This window comes from Giraffa tippelskirchi, chromosome 4 (genome assembly GCF_054371585.1).
Source record: "Giraffa tippelskirchi isolate mGirTip1 chromosome 4, T2T-mGirTip1v1.2.pri, whole genome shotgun sequence".
NCBI classification, from domain to species: Eukaryota; Metazoa; Chordata; class Mammalia; order Artiodactyla; family Giraffidae; genus Giraffa; species Giraffa tippelskirchi.
Window position 1 is genome coordinate 163,306,681 of NC_137278.1, and position 21,228 is coordinate 163,327,908.

The following is a 21,228-nucleotide window of genomic DNA, read 5'->3' on the forward strand; positions in this document are numbered from 1 at the left end:
AGATTCAGACACAACTGAGTGACTTTCACTTTCATAATAAAATGTATTTGAGTTATTTTATCTGTTATATATAAACACTTTGTTGTTGTTGTTCAGTCTTTAAGTCTGAGTTATTAAAAATAACTTTCATAATAAAATGTATCTGAGTTATTTTATCTGTTATATATAAACACTTTGTGTTGTTGTTCAGTCTTTAAGTCATTTCTGGCTCTTTGCCACCCCATGAAAGGCAGCACTCTAGGATTCCCTGTCATTTACCATCTCCCAGAGTTTGCACAAACTCATGTCTATCAAGTTAGTGATGCCATCCAACCATCTCATCCTCTGTTGCTCCCTTCTTTTCCTGCCTTCAATCTTTCCCAGCAGCAGGGTCTTTTCCAAAGAGTCGGCTCTTCGCATCAGGTGGCCAAATTATTGGAGCTTCATTTTCAGCATCAGTCTTTCCAATGAATATTCAGGATTGATTTCCTTTAGGATGGACTGGTTTGATCTCGTTGCAGTCCAAGGGACTCTCAAGAGTCTTCTCCAACACCACAGTTCAAAAGCATCAATTCTTCGGTACTCAGCTTTCTTTATGGTCCAATTCTTGCATCTGTACATGACTGCTGGAAAAACCATAGCTTTGACTAAGCGGATCTTTGTTGGCAAAGTGATGTCTCTGCTTTTTAAAACGCTGTCTAGGTTTGTCATAGCTTTTCTTCCAAGGAGCAAGCGTCTTTTAATTTTATGGCTGCACTCACAATGATTTTTGAGCCCAAGAAAATAAAATCTGCTACTGTTTCCACTTTCCCCCTATCTATTTGCCATTAAGTGATGGGACCGGATGCCACGTTTTTTAAATGTTGAGTTTTAAGGCACCCTTGTCACTCTCATCAAAAAGCTCTTTAGTTCCTTTTTGCTTTCTGCCATTAGAGTGGTACCATCTGCATATCTGAGGTTGTTGATATTTCTCCCAGCAATCTAGATTCCAGCTTGTGATTCATCCAGCATGGCATTTCTCATGATGTAGTCTGCATATAAGTTAAATAAGCAGGCTGATAATATACATCCTTGATGTACTCCTTTCCCAATTTTGAACTAGTCCGCTGTTTCATGTCTGGTTTTAACTGTTGCTTCTTGACCTGCATATAGGTTTCTCTGGAGACAGATAAGGTGGTCTGGTATCGTTGTTGTTCAGTTGCTCAGTAGTGTCCGACTCTTTGCAATCCCATGGACTGCCGCACGCCAGTCTTCCCTGTCCTTCACCATCTCCCACAGCTTACTCAAACTCATGTCCATTGAGTCAGTGATGCCATCCAACCATCTTGTCCTCTGTTATCCCCTTCTCCTGCCTTCATCTTTCCCAGCATCAGGATCTTTTCTAATGAGTTGGCTCTTCACATCAGGTGGCCAAATTGTTGGAGCTTCAGCTTCAGCATCAGTCCTTCCAATGAATATTCAGGATTGATTTCCTTTAGGATTGTCTGGTTTGATCTCGTTGCAGTCAAAGGGACTCTCAAGAGTCTTCTCCAACACTACAGTTCAAAAGCATTCATTCTTCAGTGCTCATATTTCTTTGTGGTCTCTCATATCTATACATGACTACTGGAAAAACCATAGCTTTGACTTTGCAGACCTTTGCTGGCAAAGTAATGTCTCTGCTTTTTAATATGCTGTCTAGGTCTCTCATAGCTTTTCTTCCAAGGAGCAAGCATCTTTTAATTTCATGGCTGCAGTCACCATCTGCAGTGATTTTGAAGACCAAGAAAATAAAGTTTGTCATGGTTTCCATTGTTTCCCCATTTATTTGCCATGAAGTAACGGGACTGGCTGCCATGATCTTTTTTGAATGTTGAGTTTTAAGCCAGCTTTTTTAAGAGTTTGGTATTCTCATTTCTTTAAGAATTTTCCACAGTTTGTTGTGATCCACATAGTCAAAGGCTTCAGCATAGTCAATGAAGCAGAAATAGATGTTTTTCTGGAATTTCCTTGCTTTTTCTATGATCCACCGATGTTGGCAAAATCCTAAAAGATAATGCTGTTTTAAGAGCTGCACTGAATATGCCATCAAATTTGGAAAATTGAGTAGTGACTACAGGACTGGAAAAGCTGTTTTCATTGCAATCCCAAAGAAAGTAATGCCAAAGGATGTTCAAACTACTGTACAATTGCACTCTCTTCATATGCTAGCAAGGTAATGCTCAAAATCCTTCAAGCAAGGCTTCAACAGTATGTGAACCTAGTACCTCTAGATGTACAAGCTGGATTTATAAAAGGCAGAGGAACTAGAGACCAAATTGCCAGCATCCATTGACAGAGAAGGCAATGGCACCCCACTCCAGTACTCTTGCCTGGGAAATCCCATGGACGGAGGAGTCTGGTAGGCTACAGTCCATGGGGTCGCTAAGAGTCGGACACGACTGAGCGACTTCACTTTCACTTTTCCCTTTCATGCACTGGAGAAAGAAATGGCAACCCACTCCAGTATTCTTGCCTGGAAAATCCTAGGGACGGTGGAGCCTGGTGAGCTACCGTCTATGGGGTCGCGCAGAGTCGGACATGACTGAAGCGACTTAGCATAGCATAGCATAGCATAGCATTGGATCACAGAAAAAAAATAAACACCTAGTTTTCATTAGTACTAGTGGAAGAAAGAACTAGCAATTTACCAAAGAAACATTAAAGTAAGAAAAGATCACTGAAAGTTATTTAAAAATAATTTCTATTGGTCTGGTTTAAACTTAAATGTCAACTAAGAAATTCATTTCTTACAGTTATAGTCTAAGTAAAAATGAACCAAAATGAACCAATTTGTTTAGACAGTCTCTCCCTTCTTTATCACTGTGGTCTGATTTACCACTAGTTGCCTCTGGCTTATTTGGAAGTTAGTTGTCTGGGTCTGGTTTCCTTTATACAGTCTCAAAAACAGATTTCCTAAAACAGTATTAGAAAGCTCTTCTTCAGATGGCTGCAGAGATTAACCTTAATTTTGGCCAAAGTCTAATCTTGTCTGGATTTGGCTTACTGATAGGACAACAGCTGTGTTTATAAGAAAGATGAAAGTTTTGTGTTTAACCACCATTAGAAGCAAAGGGATCAGCAGCATTTACTGTCTTTTATTACAAAGGGAGGAAACACCCAATTCAATACAGCACTAAAACCGCAGTTGATAGAAATGCTTATTTCATAGATCTTTAAGTCTATTGGTTATTCAAATTGTTTGCAAAGGCTGAGAAACCTGGTGACCTCACTATTACTTACCAGTGTTCATATGGATTTTATAAGCTTATATGTGTTACAAGTTCCAAGGTAGTGTATTCTGTTGCAAGTCAGTCAACAAGGCAAATAGCTATATAACAAAGACATAAGTCAAAACAGAAATAAGCTCATCCACAGAAATTGTCAGGCAAATGTAACTGGATCCTCATAAGGGCAACAATTGTTTTTTACTAATGTAGAACAGCCGAGTAGTCAGCAAGACAATTCAATGTTTTTGATTTCCCATGAAGTCTGTGTCAGTGCATGCAAAAGAAATTGGTTCTGTTGAGTTTGAGTAATGGATATGTCATCAAATGTGTGCTTGTTTTTCCTTTTGTGAAATGAGATCCTCAAAGCTGATATCCTAATTATTTTGTTGTTTTACTGTGCTTAGTGAACAAATGGTAGCTATAAATTAAAGCCACATTAATAATAACAAAAGAAAACTTCTACCTATGTTTTAAATGGCACATTTCTTTAGATGTAAAATTAGAAACAAATGTTAGCTGGTTTGAAATTCTTTTCAGATGCCTGTTAAACATAAATGTTTTTGAACCAGCAAAGTGGTTGTTCTCTCCTGTCCCCGCTGTTGAGCACAACAACAGCTTGATAGAATATACTGGAACAGAATGCTGCTTCTGAGGACCTGAGCAAGCTCTCATCAAGAATGTGTGGAAATGGACTATCATAATGATCGTTTTTACTTAAAAATTTTTATTTGGGCCTAGAACCAAGGATATTACTGGTATGGTCTAAAGTTGGGTTAAACTGAGTTTAATTTTTTGAGCTACAGAAAAATATGGGGAATAATTTAGAGCAAATTTCTCTCTTCAGAAATTAGTCTTGGGCACAATACTGTCTCATAACCTCCCAATCAGCATTTCTGGGATAATGTCAGATTTTGGACAATTACAAAAAACCAGACACAAATGTGGAAACCAGATTTCAATTTCTTCTCCACTGACATGAGATTTAAAACAGCAACAGGAACATTTCTAGGTCAGTGTCAATATGTAGTCACAAATTACCAAAGAAAGAAACAAATTGGAGAGCATGGGTGTACGATTTTGTGTTTTTGGCATGGGAGAGACATTGAAATATTCATAACATACAAGCCAAATCATAAAAATAAAATGAGACTTATGATCCCATCATTTTGAAAGGGTAGGATTTAGTTCTGACATCTTGCAGATTTGTGATATCCTGACTTTTGCTTCAACAGTCCTAAATAATACAAGTTTTAGAACATAAGCACAACTTTTTTTTCCTTCTTTCTAAAATGTTTGTAAGTGAAGCAATCCTGAGGAAAACTTATTCAACAAAGAGAAACCTCTTAAGCATATTTATAAACAAACATGGAAAAACTAAAACTAAGGGACATATACACAATCAGGTCTTGTATTATTTATCAGGAATTATAAGTGTTGACCAATAGTTAATTCCCCATCAAACATTTCCTCCCATCTTAGTCTTATTTAAACACAGTTTACTAAGAACAAAGTTTACTAAGGAAAAAGTGTATCTTTGTACCATTTAAAGTACTTGTTGGCCAATCCAATAATTGAACACACTGAAGTTTAACAAAGGAGAAGCTGGGAAATGGTCAAATAGCCTATATATGAGATCTAAACTGGAATGCAAAAGTAGGAAGTCAAGAAACACCTGGAATAACAGGCAAATGTGGCCTTGGGAGTACAGAATGAAGCAGAGCAAAGGCTAATAGAGTTCTGCCAAGAGAATGCACTGGTTATAGCAAACACCCTCTTCCAACAACACAAGAGAAGACTCTACACATGGACATCACCAGATGGTCAACACTGAAATCAGATTGATCATATTCTTTGCAGCCAAAGATGGAGAAGCTCTATACAGTCAGCAAAAACAAGACCAGGGGCTGACGGTGGATCAGATCATGAACTCCTTATTGCCAAATTCAGACTGAAATTGAAGAAAGTGGAGAAAACCACTAGACCATTCAGTTCAGTTCAGTTGCTCAGTTGTGTCTGACTCTTTGCGACCCCATGAATAGCAGCACGCCAGGCCTCCCTGTCCATCACCAACTCCCGGAGTCTACCCAAACCCATGTCCATCGAGTCGGTGATGCCATCCAACCATCTTATCCTCTGTCATCTCCTTCTCCTCCCGCCTTCAATCTTTCCTAGCATCAGGGTCTTTTCAAATGAGTCAGTTCTTCACATCAGGTGACCAAAGTATTGGAGTTTCCGCTTTAGCATCAGTCCTTCCAATGAATATTCAGGACTGATTTCCTTTAGGATCGACTGGTTGATCTCCTTGCTGTCCAAGGTACTCTCAGAAGAGTCTTATCCAAAACCACAGTTCAAAAGCATCAATTCTTCGGTGCTCAGCTTTCTTTATAGTTCAACTCTCACATCTATATGTGACTACTGGAAAAACCAAAGCTTTGACTAAACGAACCTTTGCTGGCAAAGTAATGTCTCTGCTTTTTAATATGCTGTCTAGGTCTATCATAGCTTTTCTTCCGAGCAGCAAGCGTCTTTGAATTTCATGGCTGTAGTCACCATCTGCAGTGATTTTTGGAGCCCAAGAAAATAAAGTTTGTCACTGTTTCCATTGTTTCCCCATCTATTTGCCATGAAGTGATGGGACCAGATGTCATGATCTTAGTTTTCTGAATGTTGAGTTTTAAGCCAACTTTTTCACTCCCTTCTTTCATCAAGAGGCTCTTTAATTCTTCTCCACTCTCTGCCATAAGGGTGGTGTCATCTGCATATCTGAGATTATTGATATTTCTCCCGGCAATCTTAATTCCAGCTTGTGCATCATCCAGTCCAGCATTTCTCATAAGGTACTCTGCATATAAGTTAAATAAGCAGGGTGACATATAGCCTTGACGTACTCCTTTCCTGATTGGGAACCAGTCTGTTGTTCCATGTCCAGTTCTAACTGTTGCTTATTGACCTGCATACAGATTTCTCAGGAGGCAGGTCAGGTGATCTGGCATTCCCATCTCTTGAATAATTTTCCAGTTTGTTGTGATCCACACAGTCAAAGGCTTCGGCATAGTCAATAAAGCAGAAGTAGATATTTTTCTGGAACTCTCTTGCTTTTTCAATGATCCAACAGATGTTGGCATTTTGATCTCTGGTTCCTCTGCCTTTTCTAAATCCAGCTTGAACATCTGGAAGTTCATGGTTCACATACTGTTGAAGCTTGGTGTGGAGAATTTTGAGCATTATTTTGCTGGCATGTTAAGATGAGTGCAGTTGTGCAGTAGTTTGAGCATTCTTTGGCATCATTGCCTTTCTTTGGGATTGGAATGAAAACTTTTTCCAGTCCTGTGGCCACTGCTGCATTTTCCAAATTTGCTGGCATATTGAGTGCAGCACTTTCACAGCATCACCTTTTAGGATTTGAAATAGTCTCAAAGTTTACTCAGGATAAAATGCATACCACTCCTAAAACTAAGGGCTAAAGACATCCCTCTCATTTCTTGAGAATGTCTTATCTCATAATCACCTTCATTTACAGATGTAATCACCTTTTCTCTTTTGAGGATAACACTTCCTGCCTCTTTGGCAGAACTGTATTCACACAATCACCATGAGTTTTTCCCCAGTATGTTCCCTAAAGACACAAGGCCCAGTGGGTAATTTCATTGGATAACTTTTATAAATGGGTAAGCCCTTATTCCAGAGGATCCATCTCCAAGATACCAAAATACCTAAGCTCCAATATACTTCTCCAACCTCTATTCCTAAGCCCACTCAATTCCTAAGTCTAGGACAATTTTCAAATATACTGACCCAATTTGTCTTTTTTGAAATACACCCTAAAATGACAAACTCCTACAAATTCTTTGGTCTATCTTCACGCTTTTAGGGTTCTCTGTCCCCTCACAGAGACTGTTAAAGGGAACCATGTCAAAATTCCTTCAACTTTGCCTTAAGTTAAAAATCTACTTATGAAAGGGTAAAAGAAAATATATTTAATATTTAGTAATAATATTTTACTGCATTCAATACTTAACTTGGGAACTGCTATGCTATTTGACCTGATGTGAAGAATTGACTCATTGGAAAAGACCCTCATGCTGGGATTGAAGGCAGGAGGAGAAGGGGATGACAGAGGAAGAGATGGTTGGATGGCATCACTGACTCAATGGACATGAATTTGAGTAGCTCCGGGAGTTGGTGATGGACAGGGAAGCCTGGCGTCCATGGGGTCACAAAGAGTTGGGCATGACCGAGTGACTGAATTGCTATGCTATACAATTTTTCCTTGTAATTAAACATATGCAACAGTTTATACCCTATATCTACATGATTACAAGATTTTACTATAAGAAAAAATTACCTGTAGTAATTCTGTATCTCTCAAAGATAATTTTCATTTCATAAGATGTGTCATAAAATACTTAAGATGTCTTATGAAAAGAAAACTTGAATAAAAATATTTATTTGCATTATTAATTAAAAATAAATTTCCAGTTCTTAAAAAATAAGAACTATTCATCTCTGAAATAAATTAGTATTACCTACGAATCTGTGCTGGACATGTTAGGTATCTTCATTCACCTTTCCTTAATCCTCACAGTAACTCCATGAGACAGTGATTCCCATCTTCATTTTATAGGTGGAAATGCAGCTTCAGAGAGGGCATTAGCTTGTAGGAATGCAGAGTTTGTAGAAATTTATTTAGCTGTATTATACTCTTCTGACTAGATCATATGACATGGCTGCCTTACACAATGTTTACTTCAATGATTGTGAAGAGGGTGCATGTGGTTCTATTGCCACTAGGTGCCATCTCAAAAAGATTTAACTTTGATAAGAATGGTGAAGATTTATAAAAGGTGGAGATTGTTAAAGGTATTAAATCATAAGTTATTTTCTAGGGTAAGCTTTATCCCATGTGCCAGATGTTCTAAGAATGTTGAGATGTCCAATCAAAAAGAATTCACATATAGTAAATAAACAGACTGATAACACAATGAGTCACATTTTAAAGAAACTGAAAATCATTTCTTATATTAAATTGAATAATAATCCTTTCTATTTACTGAGGAAGTTGTAATAAGACTCCTATATTTATGAGGTGAAAGTCGCTCAGTCGTGTCTGACTCTTTGTGACTCTATGGACTGTAGCCTGCCAGGCTCCTCTGCCCATGGAATTTTCCAGGCAAGAATATTGGAGTGGGTTGCTATTCCTCCTACAGGGGATTTTCCCTATCCAGGGACTCAACGCATGTCTCTTATGTCTCCTGTGTATGTATATACTGCTAACAGAAAATGCACATGCATTTACCCACACATATATTTAATACATTCAACCAATTTCCAGAATAATGGTGAAAGGAGAGGCCTGTTTTCCCTTTTGTAAATGTTTGCGTCTTTGAGAATTAGGAAAATAGCATGTATTTTAGGTACAGAACATAAGATACCCTTTGGAAAATCCTGTGATAAAATGAAAAGCATTAAGCTTCCCTAATCATCTCTTTCCTAGAGCTGCTCAGTTAGTCATAGTCTTAAAAGATTACTTAGAAAAAAAAAAAAAAAGGAAAACCACACACATACATAGACTAGAATAGGAAAATGATTTTTCAAACCATCAGTATTTTATTTAACAAAAGCAACAACTGGAACATTTCTAGATCTTACAGTATATATTTGATATAAAAATAAGAAATTATCCAAAATATGTACTAATAATACAGTTTTATGGATCTAAGTACACAGATCTACATTTCAGTCACCCAAAACAACAGCTTGTGGTCACTTCCAATTGCGCACAGTGGAAGAGTTCTATGCCAGGAAAGGCCAGATCCAACAGCTACAGAGCCAATGAGGATGGGCTATAAAATATGTGAAGAATTAAAGAAGCTCAATGCATCACCAGCATTAATAAATAAAAACTACCTTTCAAAAACAAGAAATACATTGAAAAACTGTCTTTGTTTATAGTGGCAACAGAATTAAAAAATGTGCTCCCTCATAGGTGAAATACATAGTATTTGTTTGTAACTGACTGGAATGAAGTGTACAAATCAACTATGGATAACTGGTGCAGCCTAGATACATTTTCAGTCTAAACCAACCAGGCAAGCACAATTATATTTAAATGAAGGAGGAAATAGAAGAAATAAAATACTTCTTATGTGAATACTAGCAAAAAGTCTGTTACCACTGGTGATTTAAACATCAAAAAATGCTTTCTCTTTCATAAATCCTTTAGTTACTTATTTCCTTACATATTACATTTGTAATATGTAAATATTACATATTACATATTACATTTCCTTACATATAGTCCTTTCCTTACATATTACAAATCTGGGGAGCTATAAGTGGAAAAGTAGAAAACACAAATTTAAAAACACATAGGCCATCAAACATCACCACATTACCTGAGGGTGTCCTAAATGATGAATCTGAAACTGACTCATCATTTTGCCAGGATAACCAGTGGTTGCAAATAAGTTTTCATTAATCGTGGACCATCTAAGAAAAGACAAAGGATGAAAATAAGTACAGAATCCTACAGACAAACACAAGCTTTTCTAAAATAGATTATTTCTCTTTGTACCAAAATGTTAATTTTAGAAGTCTAAATTTGATAATATGGATTTACAATCAGACTGGGAATTTCAGGGAAGTTAGCTATAAATATTTTCTCATTCTGTGAGTATTTATTAATTGCATATCATGGGCCACTTCATTAAATTTCAAAGTTACACAAGGTCAGCAGTTCCCAAAAGGCTGACAATATGGCAGGAGAGACAAACAAGGATTCAGACAAAAAATATTTCACAGCACAATACATTAAAAACCCCATACATTTAAAATTCTTATTGACATTTGTTTTTAAATTAATGATAAACTCATGAGTTTAAACTCCTTGGAATAAAGTAAACACTTAGAATACATAGATGTTTAAATATTCAAGTATTAACGCAACACAGACATTGGAATACATTGAATCAATGAACCACCAAGTGTTAATGGACCTCCAGCAACAAGTGTGTCACAGTAACAAGTGCAGTGGGGGAGCTATGAGGGAAAAAAAGATTCCTTGACCAAAAAAAAAAAAAAAAAGCTATAAATCTAGTTAATACTTAAATGTGTGGTAGATATTATTAGTTGTTGTCCAACAGGCATTCTGCCCTGTTTCTGTGCTAACTGAACCCCAGCTAGGGCCTGGCACAGGGTGTCTGACCCCAAGGGGTAAGAGACAATTGGTATAAGGCAAAGATAGCAATTCTCAATAAAAGGGGAGTGGCTCCTTCCTCTCCTCTTATTTTGGACAACATGGTATGAAGCTATGGTGTCTGGAACACTGGAAGTCATCTTGCAACAGGGAAGCGCCAAGCCAAAGCCTTGCCACTGAGGATAGCAGATGGAAAGGTCTGAATTCTTAATGACATAAACCAATCCTGAGATGACCTCCTTTGACTTAAGTATCATAGTTTGCTGGTTTTATTTTTAGCAACTGGGAAAAAAAAATTAAAATTGAAGTATAGTTGATTTATAATATCAGGTTAGTTTCAGGTGTACAGCATGGTTATTCAGTTATATATATGTATATATATTTTATATATATATACATATATTATGTATTTCTTTTCAAATTCTTTTCCTTTATAGGTGATTACAAAATATTCCCTGTGCTATACAGCAGATCCTTTTTGGTTATCTATTTTATATATAATAGTGTGTATGTGTTAATCCCAAACTCCAAGTTTATACCTTCCTCTCCCCCCCTTTCCCCTTTTATAACCAAAAGTTTTCTACATCTGTGAGTCTATAGTTTGTTGATTTTTAAAATGTATATTTGCTTACATCTCTGAAATCAGGATTCACCTTATAATCTATGGCATGCTTACATTTAGTTGAATACATTTTTTTCTTAGGAATACATAAAATAATAGTGTCCTTAGGTTCTACAATTTCATTGGGGGTATTTTAGATTTGATGAAATACAGCATATAATAAATGTTCTACTGATTTTAGTCTCTGTTAGTAAATTTTCCAAGATTACACTATACAATGCAATATTATATAAAAATGAATGAAATGAAAAACAAGCACATTAATTTAAGTGGGAAAAAAGTCACAGATCTATAATATCCAGTGTGTTCTCACTTGAGAACAACAACATTCTGTATTTTATAAACATTTTCAAAGAAAATATTGGAAAACAATCTCTCACCCAGACCAAAAAACAAAAACAAAGCAAAACATCCATTTATAAAACAACCAGAAAAAAAGGAAAAAGTTCGTGCAAAGGAGAGGACTGGAAACATATTCTAGAAGTTGGCACAGCATGAACAAAATATTCAAATTCAAAAAATCAAATTATAACCCCCTCCCACCCCCGAAAAACGGTACCTTACCTGAATAAGCAGGCTCGATCCATGTGGACAGGTCTCTTATCTTGAGGGTAACTAAAAGATATTATTTTGCATCTTATGAATTATGTGTTGGTCTCAGGTAGGTGAACTTAAGTTAAGGATTACAGGGTTATTTTCTCTTTAAAGGACACAACGCCCAAGGTACTTAAACTGTGACAAAATTCCAAAGAAGCACTGAATTAAAATAGCTGAAATATGACAAAGATATGAACATGATTTAGAACCATTATAGAACAACATCATTTAACAGGGTCAGTGTTCTTCTTTTTTTAAACATAAGTAAACATTGCTTAATGGTTTCCCAGGTAGCTCAGTGGTAAAAGAATCCACTGCCAATGCAGGAGATGCAAGTTGGATCCCTGGGTCAGGAAGATTCCCTGGAGTAGGAAATGGCAACTTGCTCCAGTATTCTTGCTTAGAAAATTACATGGACAGGGGAGCCTGTTGGGCTACAGTCTTATGGGGTTGCAAAGAGTCAGACACGACTGAGTGCCCGCACACACATGAACGCAAACACACCCCCCTCAGATGAAAGATCTCCTCTGCATTATTCTTTCTGTTACTCTCAAAGTAAATCTGTAAAACCCATGTCTGTTATATAAAAGCCCATTAACTCTGGCCCCTTTGTAGGAGAGTCTTATTTTTGCTTTACAATGTGGTCCAGGTATACAAGAATAGGTCAATGGATCATTTAGCAATAGTGACTGATCTTTTGGTAAATAATAGATAAATATACGAAGGAAGTACCTGGATCGAGTTATATCCCAAATTAACCAATCATTCCCTGCAACAGCTCCAACTTTGAAGGTGTTTTTTAAGCACCAGTGTGCTGACATTAATGGCATCTGTTCTGATTCAAGGGATAAAATAGCCTGTTGAGCCAAAAGATCATAAAACCGAATTGTTCCATTCTTCTCTGCAACCATCAGCTGTAAGACAGAAAAACAAAGAGAATTCAACCACCTAATTTACTAGTCAAATCTGAGAAGGAGGCAGAGATTCAATGTCATATATACAGTAATATGTAAACATGTGCATATATTACAAAAGGGAGATAAAATGTAAAGGAAATAAGACAAGCCTAGGTAAAAAAAAAAGTATCAAATATTAAAAAACTTCACAAAAAACTGGCAAAAAGAAAGACACAAGAAAACTGGGTACAATTTTAAATGACTATACATGGTCCCCAGGAAGAAGAGAATAAAGATTCACTCTAAGTGTATACATATATATACACACACACGGCTGAGTTATTCACATTAGTTAAGGTTTTATAAAGTTGCTGCAAACACTGAGTTAGTGAATATCAAATCACTGATCCTAAAGGAAATTAAAGGGTTGTGTTCCTGTGAGTCTGACCACAACATTTTTGTCAACTGATCAATACATAAACTTGTTTCTGTTTATAGACATCTTATTTAATACATATTGATTCATTAACATAGAAATCACAGGCAACAGCACTACAACTCATGCCTGAACAAAGCTTATCTAACATGTATTTTCTCCAGAAGGCGTTTCACAGCCTTCCTGCATTTAGGAATACTAAGTAGCTCTTTAGCAGTGTGCTTGGGGGCCATTTTACACATGAAAGAAATTGCCAACAAAAAGCATAAAAATGTGGCACTAAATAGACCATGAATAGGGTACTTGTTTACAGTATGAAAGCTAAGACAAGAAGGCAGAATACTGCCTCATTCAGCCCTAGCTGGGAATGTGCACATTAGTCAACTCAAATTTTGTGTTGCTCCATGCATGTCTGTGACGGTCAGAGAGATGAGTATTAATTTGGGGGTTACAAATAAATTCTAGTGAGTAGGCACACTTGCAAATGTAGGATCTGTGAATAATGAAGATCAACCATATAAACATTTGTATGTAAAACACCATGCTATGTTCAGTAAAGGTAAAAGACATGATCCTTGATCTTTAGAAACTTTCCATCAAGAGAGAGAATTATGAAAAAAAAAACTGACTATAACTTAAGGAGAAATACAGTGGGATGCGAAAGGAGGAGTAATTATTTAGAACACAGGCAGTCTTTAAAATTAGGGGATTCTTAAGAGAAAAGGTGGAATTTAAAACTATTCTCAATAACATGAGGTCAGTGACAAATACACAACAAAAATAATTTGTTGTATATATACATTGTTAATATAATTTGTAATATATAAAAATATTTAGTCCTCATGACCACTATCTGAGGAAACTGCTATCATTAATTCCATTTTTCAGAAAGGAGACTGAGGTGCAGAGTGATTAAAGTAACTTGTGGAAGATCTCATCACTAAGCCTGTGGCAGAGCCTGGGTTTGAACCCAGGTCTTACTACAGACAACGTGTGTTCCTTACTACAAGACTAGGTTATGAAGACTGGTGAGTAATTTGGTGGGTTGTGTAAAGTCACGGGTTGGGAAGGACTGGAAATGGGAGAAGACCAAGGAAGATTTATTTTGGACCTAGTAAAAACACTTGAGATTTTGAACCTGTCTCCAAAAATGTTGAGAATTTCAGGAATAACTTATGAGGTATGGAAGGGCCAAGTCTGTCTGGACCTCAATTAGGACAGGCAATAAAGCATGGTGGGTTAATAGCACAGCTTCTTTAGTCATGTGGATTCTTATCCACTGTACCACTAGGGAAATCCTACTATCAATAGCTGTGCCATGTGGCCTGTGGGATCTCAGTTCCTAGACCAGGGATTGAACTTGGGCCCTGGCAGGGAAAGCACTGAGTCCTAGCCACTGGACTGCCAAGGAATTCCCTGTAACTTTATTATTAATTGCTAGCGTTTGCTTGGTGCTTTCTAGATTACATGGCTCTCTTGTGTAATTTGTAGCTGACTCATTTGAAAAGACCCTGATGCTGGGAATGATTGAAGGCAGGAGGGGAAGGGGACGACAGAGGATGAGATGGTTGGATGGCATCACCGACTCAATGGACATGAGTTTGGGTAAGCTCTGGGAGTGGTGATGGACAGGGAGGCCTGGCGTGCTGCAGTCCATGGGGTTGCAAAGAGGCGGACATGACTGAGTGATTGAACTGAACTGAAGACTTTCATAAGAATTTTAAGAGATAGGTGATCATAGACTTACCTTTCTTCTCTGGCTGCCTCATTTTTATCAAGATCAAGCAAAACAGAACAAAAATTTTGGGTTTGATCTGCCAGACCAATGAAAACCACCACCTACCACATTTAGTAGTAACGACAGTGTCAACAATGACAAGCAGCTGAAATTGACTGAGTGCTTATGATGCATCAGGTTTTCTTTTAAGGACTTTATAAGTGTTCACTCTTTTAATCTTCATGAGCTTCCTTTTTACAAGATGAGGAAGTGATTGAGAGAGATTTTGTGACTTGCTAAAGATAATTTAGCTAGTAAGTGGTAGAACTGGGCATTGATTCTAGGCAGTTAACTCAAGAGCCCATACTTTTAACTGCTACTGTGTTGCCTTTCTGTCATTATAGGTTTCTGAGTTAAGTAGTGACACAATTAAACTGATATTTAAAGGTCAGTCTTAACTTAAGTAGGCAAGAGGAATCAGATTGAAGAGTTAAAGATTTTAGAAACAAGCTAAGGGTTGGCAGGGATTACTTGTGGGAATAGAAAGGTAAAGAATACACATTAATGACTAAGAGGAATGTATTCTAGAGACACTGAAAAACTTTAAAGATCTGGAAAAACTTGCATATAGGAAAGGAAGTTATCCAAGACGATTTTAGGATATTGTTCAGTTCATGAACCACAGCACGCTAGGCCTCCCTGTCCATCACCAACTCCCGGAGTTCACCCAAACTCATGTCCATTGAGTCGGTGATGCCATCCAACCATCTCATCCTGTCGTCCCCTTCTCCTCCTGCCCTTGATCTTTCCCAGCATCAGGGTCTTTTCCAATGAGTCAGCTCTTTGCATGAGGTGGCCAAAGTATTGGAGTTTCAGCTTCAACATCAGTCCTTCCATTGAACACCCAGGACTGATCTCCTTTAGGATAATGAGTTGATGCAATTTAGAGCAGGGACTTCCAAACATTCTGAAGTCATGGAAACAACAAAAACAAGGAGATGGGTAGGGTGAAATTTCAAATACATACAGAAAATTAATAGAAACTAACTTAAAGCATATGGAAGAAAGGAATCTCAAATAACCACAAATTAAGTATTAAGGTATAAATTTTGGGATAGAGGTTATGAGAAACATCCTCATTTCTTATCCAGGTCACAGTTTTTAAAAAGTAGCCTATTATATTTATACATGGTAATATTAACATTCTGGTAGACTCTTGGAATACACTTCGTGTAGACTCACTGCTGCAAAGGAGAAATCTAGATGTAAAATAAAATAAAATTTGAATCTGGATTCAGAATACACACATGGAAATAATCCCTATATATGTAATATAAATAAATTACAGATTTTCACTCATCTTCACATACAGAATATAATTCTACTGATAAAATATCCAATAGGCCTGAAACAAATTTTCATGGTGTCCCAAGGTTCAGAGAACACACTAATGTAGTCTGGGGCGTCTCAGCTCAGGATTACTTTGAAGGCTGTGAGCGTATATATTAATCCTTCTTTATGTCATCATTCTACTTAACTAGATGTTTGATTCTAACACTTAAAGTCTGTGTAACTGTATTTACATGTTTTTCTTACTTATAAGTCAGTGTGTAACTCAATGACAAGGACTTCATTCTTTCTTTTATCCTCTGTTATAATAAAGGGTACAGTGTAGGTGAGAAATACTCTTTACAACAATTTACAAATACATAATGAAAGAATAGTTAGCAGAGGAGAAAGAGAAAGGGAATATACATGCATAGACGCTCAAGATGGCTAGAATAATGCAGCTTTAAAGACCAAGTGAGCAGGGTTTCGAGGCAGAAATGATCAACAGTATAAAAAGCTGCCTTGAGATTATGAATGGAAGAAAAGCCCACTGGATTTGTTAAAAATATCACTGATGATTTTTGAGAGAGTAGAGGAGATTTAGATGGGATGGGTAAAGAGGAACTGAAATTAAAAGATGTGATGGGTTCAAACATTCAGAAATAAAGATGCGAAGGTGACAGACTGAAATGGGGAAACAAGAATGCTAGGGTTAAGAGTGAGGCCTATGGAGTAGGCTGCTGGGGTACAAATGTCCATTTTTCCAGTTAGTAGCTGTGTGAACCCGGGCAAGTTACTTAACTCTTCTGAGCTTTGGTTTCCCTATGTGTAAAATGAGATTATCACAGTACCCATCTCATAAGGCTGCCATGTGGATTAAATGAGCTAACTACATGAAATGCTCACCATGAGCCAAACATAAGTAGGTATTATTAATCTGCTGTGATTAGTCAAGTTTATCTTTTTGTGCAAGTGTGAGGAGAGAAAAGTCATGGAGAAGTATGAAGACCTTAGAGGGCTATGAAAAGCAGGATGCCTACAAACTAACAGGATCTCTGGACAGTGGAAGAACTAACTTTAAGAAGATGAATGTGGCAAACTTTTAGATTCTGGAATGTAGAGTAATGCCCAGGAGAAGATACTGGCAAATGATAGAACTCTTGTTGAATGGCTCCTATCTTCTCAATGAAATTTAGGCCAACTGATAATACCTCTTGGTGTATTTTTAGAATTTTAGAAAGCTTTAGTCTGAATAGAAATTGAATACCACTGCAGCTAGGTCAAATTTGTCTTATGCCACTGATGCTTTCTGTTTACACACTATGGCTCACAAGCATGGATTTAATTTTTTTTTTTTTTAAAAACAAATACTGCTTACTAGATAGTCTAGGCATTAGTGGTTAGATCATAACCTAACAAAAGTCATGAAAAGTATACTCTGAATAAATACATGATGGTTGTCAAATAAAAACTTGATTATAGAAAACTTATAAGTTTCTAGACTAACCTAAATGCATTTGTGACAATTAAGAGTCTCTGAGGTGAAAAACAAATCATTGATTTTTTTTTTTCTTCTCTGTGCAGGTATTTCACATCTGTATGTCTTTTCCACTTGATAAAAGAAAGCTAAGTTATAAATAATAACCTTAAAAGTTTCTTCAGGATGCCAGCACACACTCATTCCAGGGGAATGAAGAACAAAATGAGCTGTCTGTATTCCTTCCAAGTTCCAAATCCTAATAAAAGAACAGGAGTATAATGTTAAAAATTTCTGATATGTTACTAAAAAAAAAGAAATTCCCTAAATTTATTCAAGGCTATTAACTAGAGATTGTAGGGTAGATATCTGTATTTAAAGCATCTTTTATAGAAAATTATAACAATTATAACTACTTTAGAAAATGCAAAAGCAGTATGAAGAATTTAAGTTTTACCACATTTAATAATGGAAAAATAGTCACATACATTTTCTAATTAATCTAATACAGCAATACCATAACACAGTAACCAAATTAAATTATTCATGAACTCTTTATTTTGTGGACAGAATCTTGAAGTTTCTAGGTCACTAATCAGGTTGTATTCCTACTTCAGTGAGTGAAAGTGAAGTCGCTCAGTCATGTCCGACTCTTTGCGACCCCATGGACTGTATGTAGCCTAACCAGGCTCCTCCGTCCATAGGATTATCCAGGCAAGAGTACTGGAGCGGGTTGCCATTTCCTTCTCCAGGGGATCTTCCTGACCCAGGGATCGAACCCAGGTCTCCTGCATTAGACATACCATCTGAGTCACCAGGGAAGCCCCTTCAGTAGTCACTTCAATTAACAATAATTTCTACCAGGGGTACTTAAAACATACATCTGTACCCCTCTCTTCCACCCCAGTGCTCCCATTTTAAACATAAAGAAGCTAGTATGAGTTGATGTGAATTTAGGGAGATAGGAGTTGCTCACTCCTTCTGCCTTTGGGTTCCCAGGCCAAGGGCTATTTCCTATCATTTACCTTTACTGATATGGCTCACTTCCTCAATTCTTCTCAAAAGGAGCCTTGACTAATAAAAGATTAAAGGATAGAATGGCTGAAGGAACAAGCATCTGGTTCCCTGTACTTCAATATTTACAATGAACGTACTCAATTTCCATCTCAATTTTTTTCCCATCCCCAGAGGAGTGATCAAGATTCAGAAGTCTCAGTAATGACTCTTTTGTGAGAAGTCCTATTCTTCATCTAGACTACTAGTTTTTGAGCTCATTCTTCACATTCAGTCATTTTCATACCTCACTGGTACAGAGTGTGGCATAGAGTTAGCATGGCAAGAGACAGAAGGTAAAGGGTAGCTGGCAAAGTGTCCACAGAATCTGGTCGTTAAGAACTGAATTCATTTATTAGAATGCCTTGGACGTTTTCTTCTATATTATAGTTCATATCTCATTAGGGACCATAAAACAGTTTCAAGAAACTTAGGGAATGTTTTTAAGGTTGAGGCAAAATTTTATTTCAAAGAAAGTAGACATATTCATTTTACAATGCCTCTACTATTCTGTGCCAAACCACATGATTTAAATATTTTTCCTTTCTATAGAAATTATAGGAACTCCAATCTTTAAATATCTTAGTTACACATAAACTAACATAAATATACTTTAAAATGATTATCTACTTGATTAAATAGAAGAAGCATATGCTTTTTTTCCTCTCGCTAAATTAACATTTCATCTGTATTTACTACATAGGGAGACAACTACAATTTAACTGAGGAGGTTGGAATCACATTTCCTATGGGTTTATTCAATTGTGTTTCTACTTTCCACAATAAATAAGATTATTAGTCAAGGCAACTGAATATTTCTTTCTTCTTTATTACTGTTTATACAATAAAGTAGTGGGCTAGCATATATTTTACCACTATTGAAGTAGCAGAAATTTGTGTTGCATAGTCAGTGAATCCCATGAGAGAATGGTTTAAAGGCTCCATTCTTTTGATTTTATTCTAATATGTATTTGACTTTTGTTTGCTATTATATTGAATGAATACAGACCAGGATATTTTCATGACTTTTTAATTTCAAATGAAGGAAACCAAAGAGATTTAAAAAATGGATATTCTATAAAAACAGGCCACTTAATGAAGTATATTCTTGTCCACTGAACCAAATTTTAATCTCATTTTTAAACAGTATTTAGCCTGAACAGAATCTGATACATTTTGGGAAAAAACAGCACAAACAAAAAAACCAAACTGATTTAAAAATGAGGAGAGTGATCCAGATTACTTTATGGGATTAGGGTAAAATGATTTATGGTTTATAATTATATGCTTATTAAATAATTCTCAGCAGTTGCATAATCCAAGTACTAAGCATGCAAAATACAACCAATTGGGCTAAAACGAGTTATCATAGCTAAATTAGCTACAGATGGTACACTTTAACTTGTTAGGTTTTATTTCCCATTTTGATAGATTCTATAATTAAGCTCCTCTCAAATCCTTTTGTGGAGCTCAATTTATTTTCCTGTGTCTTTACTAGATGTCTCATCTAGTTAACATGTCCCATCAGATGAAATCACATTTCTTTTTTTGCAGTATACCATAAGTAATAAAAATACATAAATCTTAAGCATGCAACTCAAAGAGAACACACCTGAAGCATCTGGATTAAGATAGTATTTCCAGAACTTCAAATGTCATCTGTGCTTCCTTATAGTCCCTATTTCCTTTGTTGTTGTCGCTGTTTAGTCGCTAAGTCGTGTGCAACTCTTTTTGACCCCATGGACTGTAGCCCAGCAGGCTCCTCTGTTCTTCACTATCTCCTGGAGTTTGCTCAGATTAATGTCCATTGAGTCAGTGATGCTATCTAACCATTTCATTCTCTGCCACCCCCTTCTCCTGTTTTCTTTCCTTCTCACAAAAAGTACCCACCACCATGACTTCTGCTGGTTTGGGATATCATAAAGATGGAATCCTATGGAAAATACTATCCAGTGTATTTTCTTGGTCTGGCATCTTTTATTCATCATTAAATCTTGTCAAAATTACCAACACTGCTGCATGTTGTCCTTTGTTCATTCTCATTGCTGTACATAGTATTCCATTAATTAAGTACACTGCCAAGTATTTACCCATTTTCCTGTTGACAAACATTTAGGTTGTTTCCAATTTATGGTCATTACTAATAATCCTTCTACAGATTTTCCTGTACATGTCTTTTAGTGAATACAGACATCCACACACCCATTCCTCTCTTACACAGACACATGCCCACATCTCTCCACCTCCACCTTCTGGATACTCACTAAATCATAGCTTACAAATACATTCAACTTTAGCAAGTATACTGTCAAATAGGTTTCCAGACTGGCTGTACCTCACTTATCTGTTTTTTCCCTTTCACCTTTCTTTGTAATCACCAACTGAAAATGCCTAAACTTTCTCTGACAAATTTTCTGACAATCTTAAAAGAATTACTTGTCTCAATAGCAAAAGGCACAACTTTTCAGTTGAGCGTATCTGTAAGGTTGATTTCTCAAATTATTTTCTTTCCACTTGCATTTTATGTTATTTTCATGTATTTGTAAATGAATAAATTTCCATCAGTTTTAAAATGTAGTGAACACAATATATAGTAAAAACTCTCTTAACTGACCTCCTTCTGAAAGATTACTTTTTCTCTCTCCAGAACTGACAAGAGAAGATTATTTTCTAATAGCT

The 21,228-nt window shown here is 36.5% G+C and overlaps 1 protein-coding gene across 3 annotated transcripts in view; it reads right to left on the reverse strand.

The window, feature by feature from the left end:
* Positions 1-8,811: 8,811 nt before the first annotated feature.
* The window catches only part of NUP37 (nucleoporin 37), a 42,620-nt gene continuing 30,203 nt past the window's right edge, over positions 8,812-21,228 (reverse strand). For 2 of the 3 annotated variants that reach the window (XM_081595564.1, XM_081595565.1), the window contains exons 6-10: positions 17,665-17,755; positions 12,374-12,555; positions 11,609-11,659; positions 9,623-9,716; positions 8,812-9,070 (exon numbers count right to left, since the gene is read on the reverse strand). In XM_081595564.1, coding sequence (XP_081451690.1) covers positions 8,957-9,070; positions 9,623-9,716; positions 11,609-11,659; positions 12,374-12,555; positions 17,665-17,755 — 532 coding nt within the window. In that variant the 3' untranslated portion in view covers positions 8,812-8,956. Of the gene's footprint in view, positions 9,071-9,622; positions 9,717-11,608; positions 11,815-12,373; positions 12,556-17,664; positions 17,756-21,228 lie in introns of all 3 variants that reach the window. The other variant, XR_014083466.1, reaches the window with a different exon arrangement.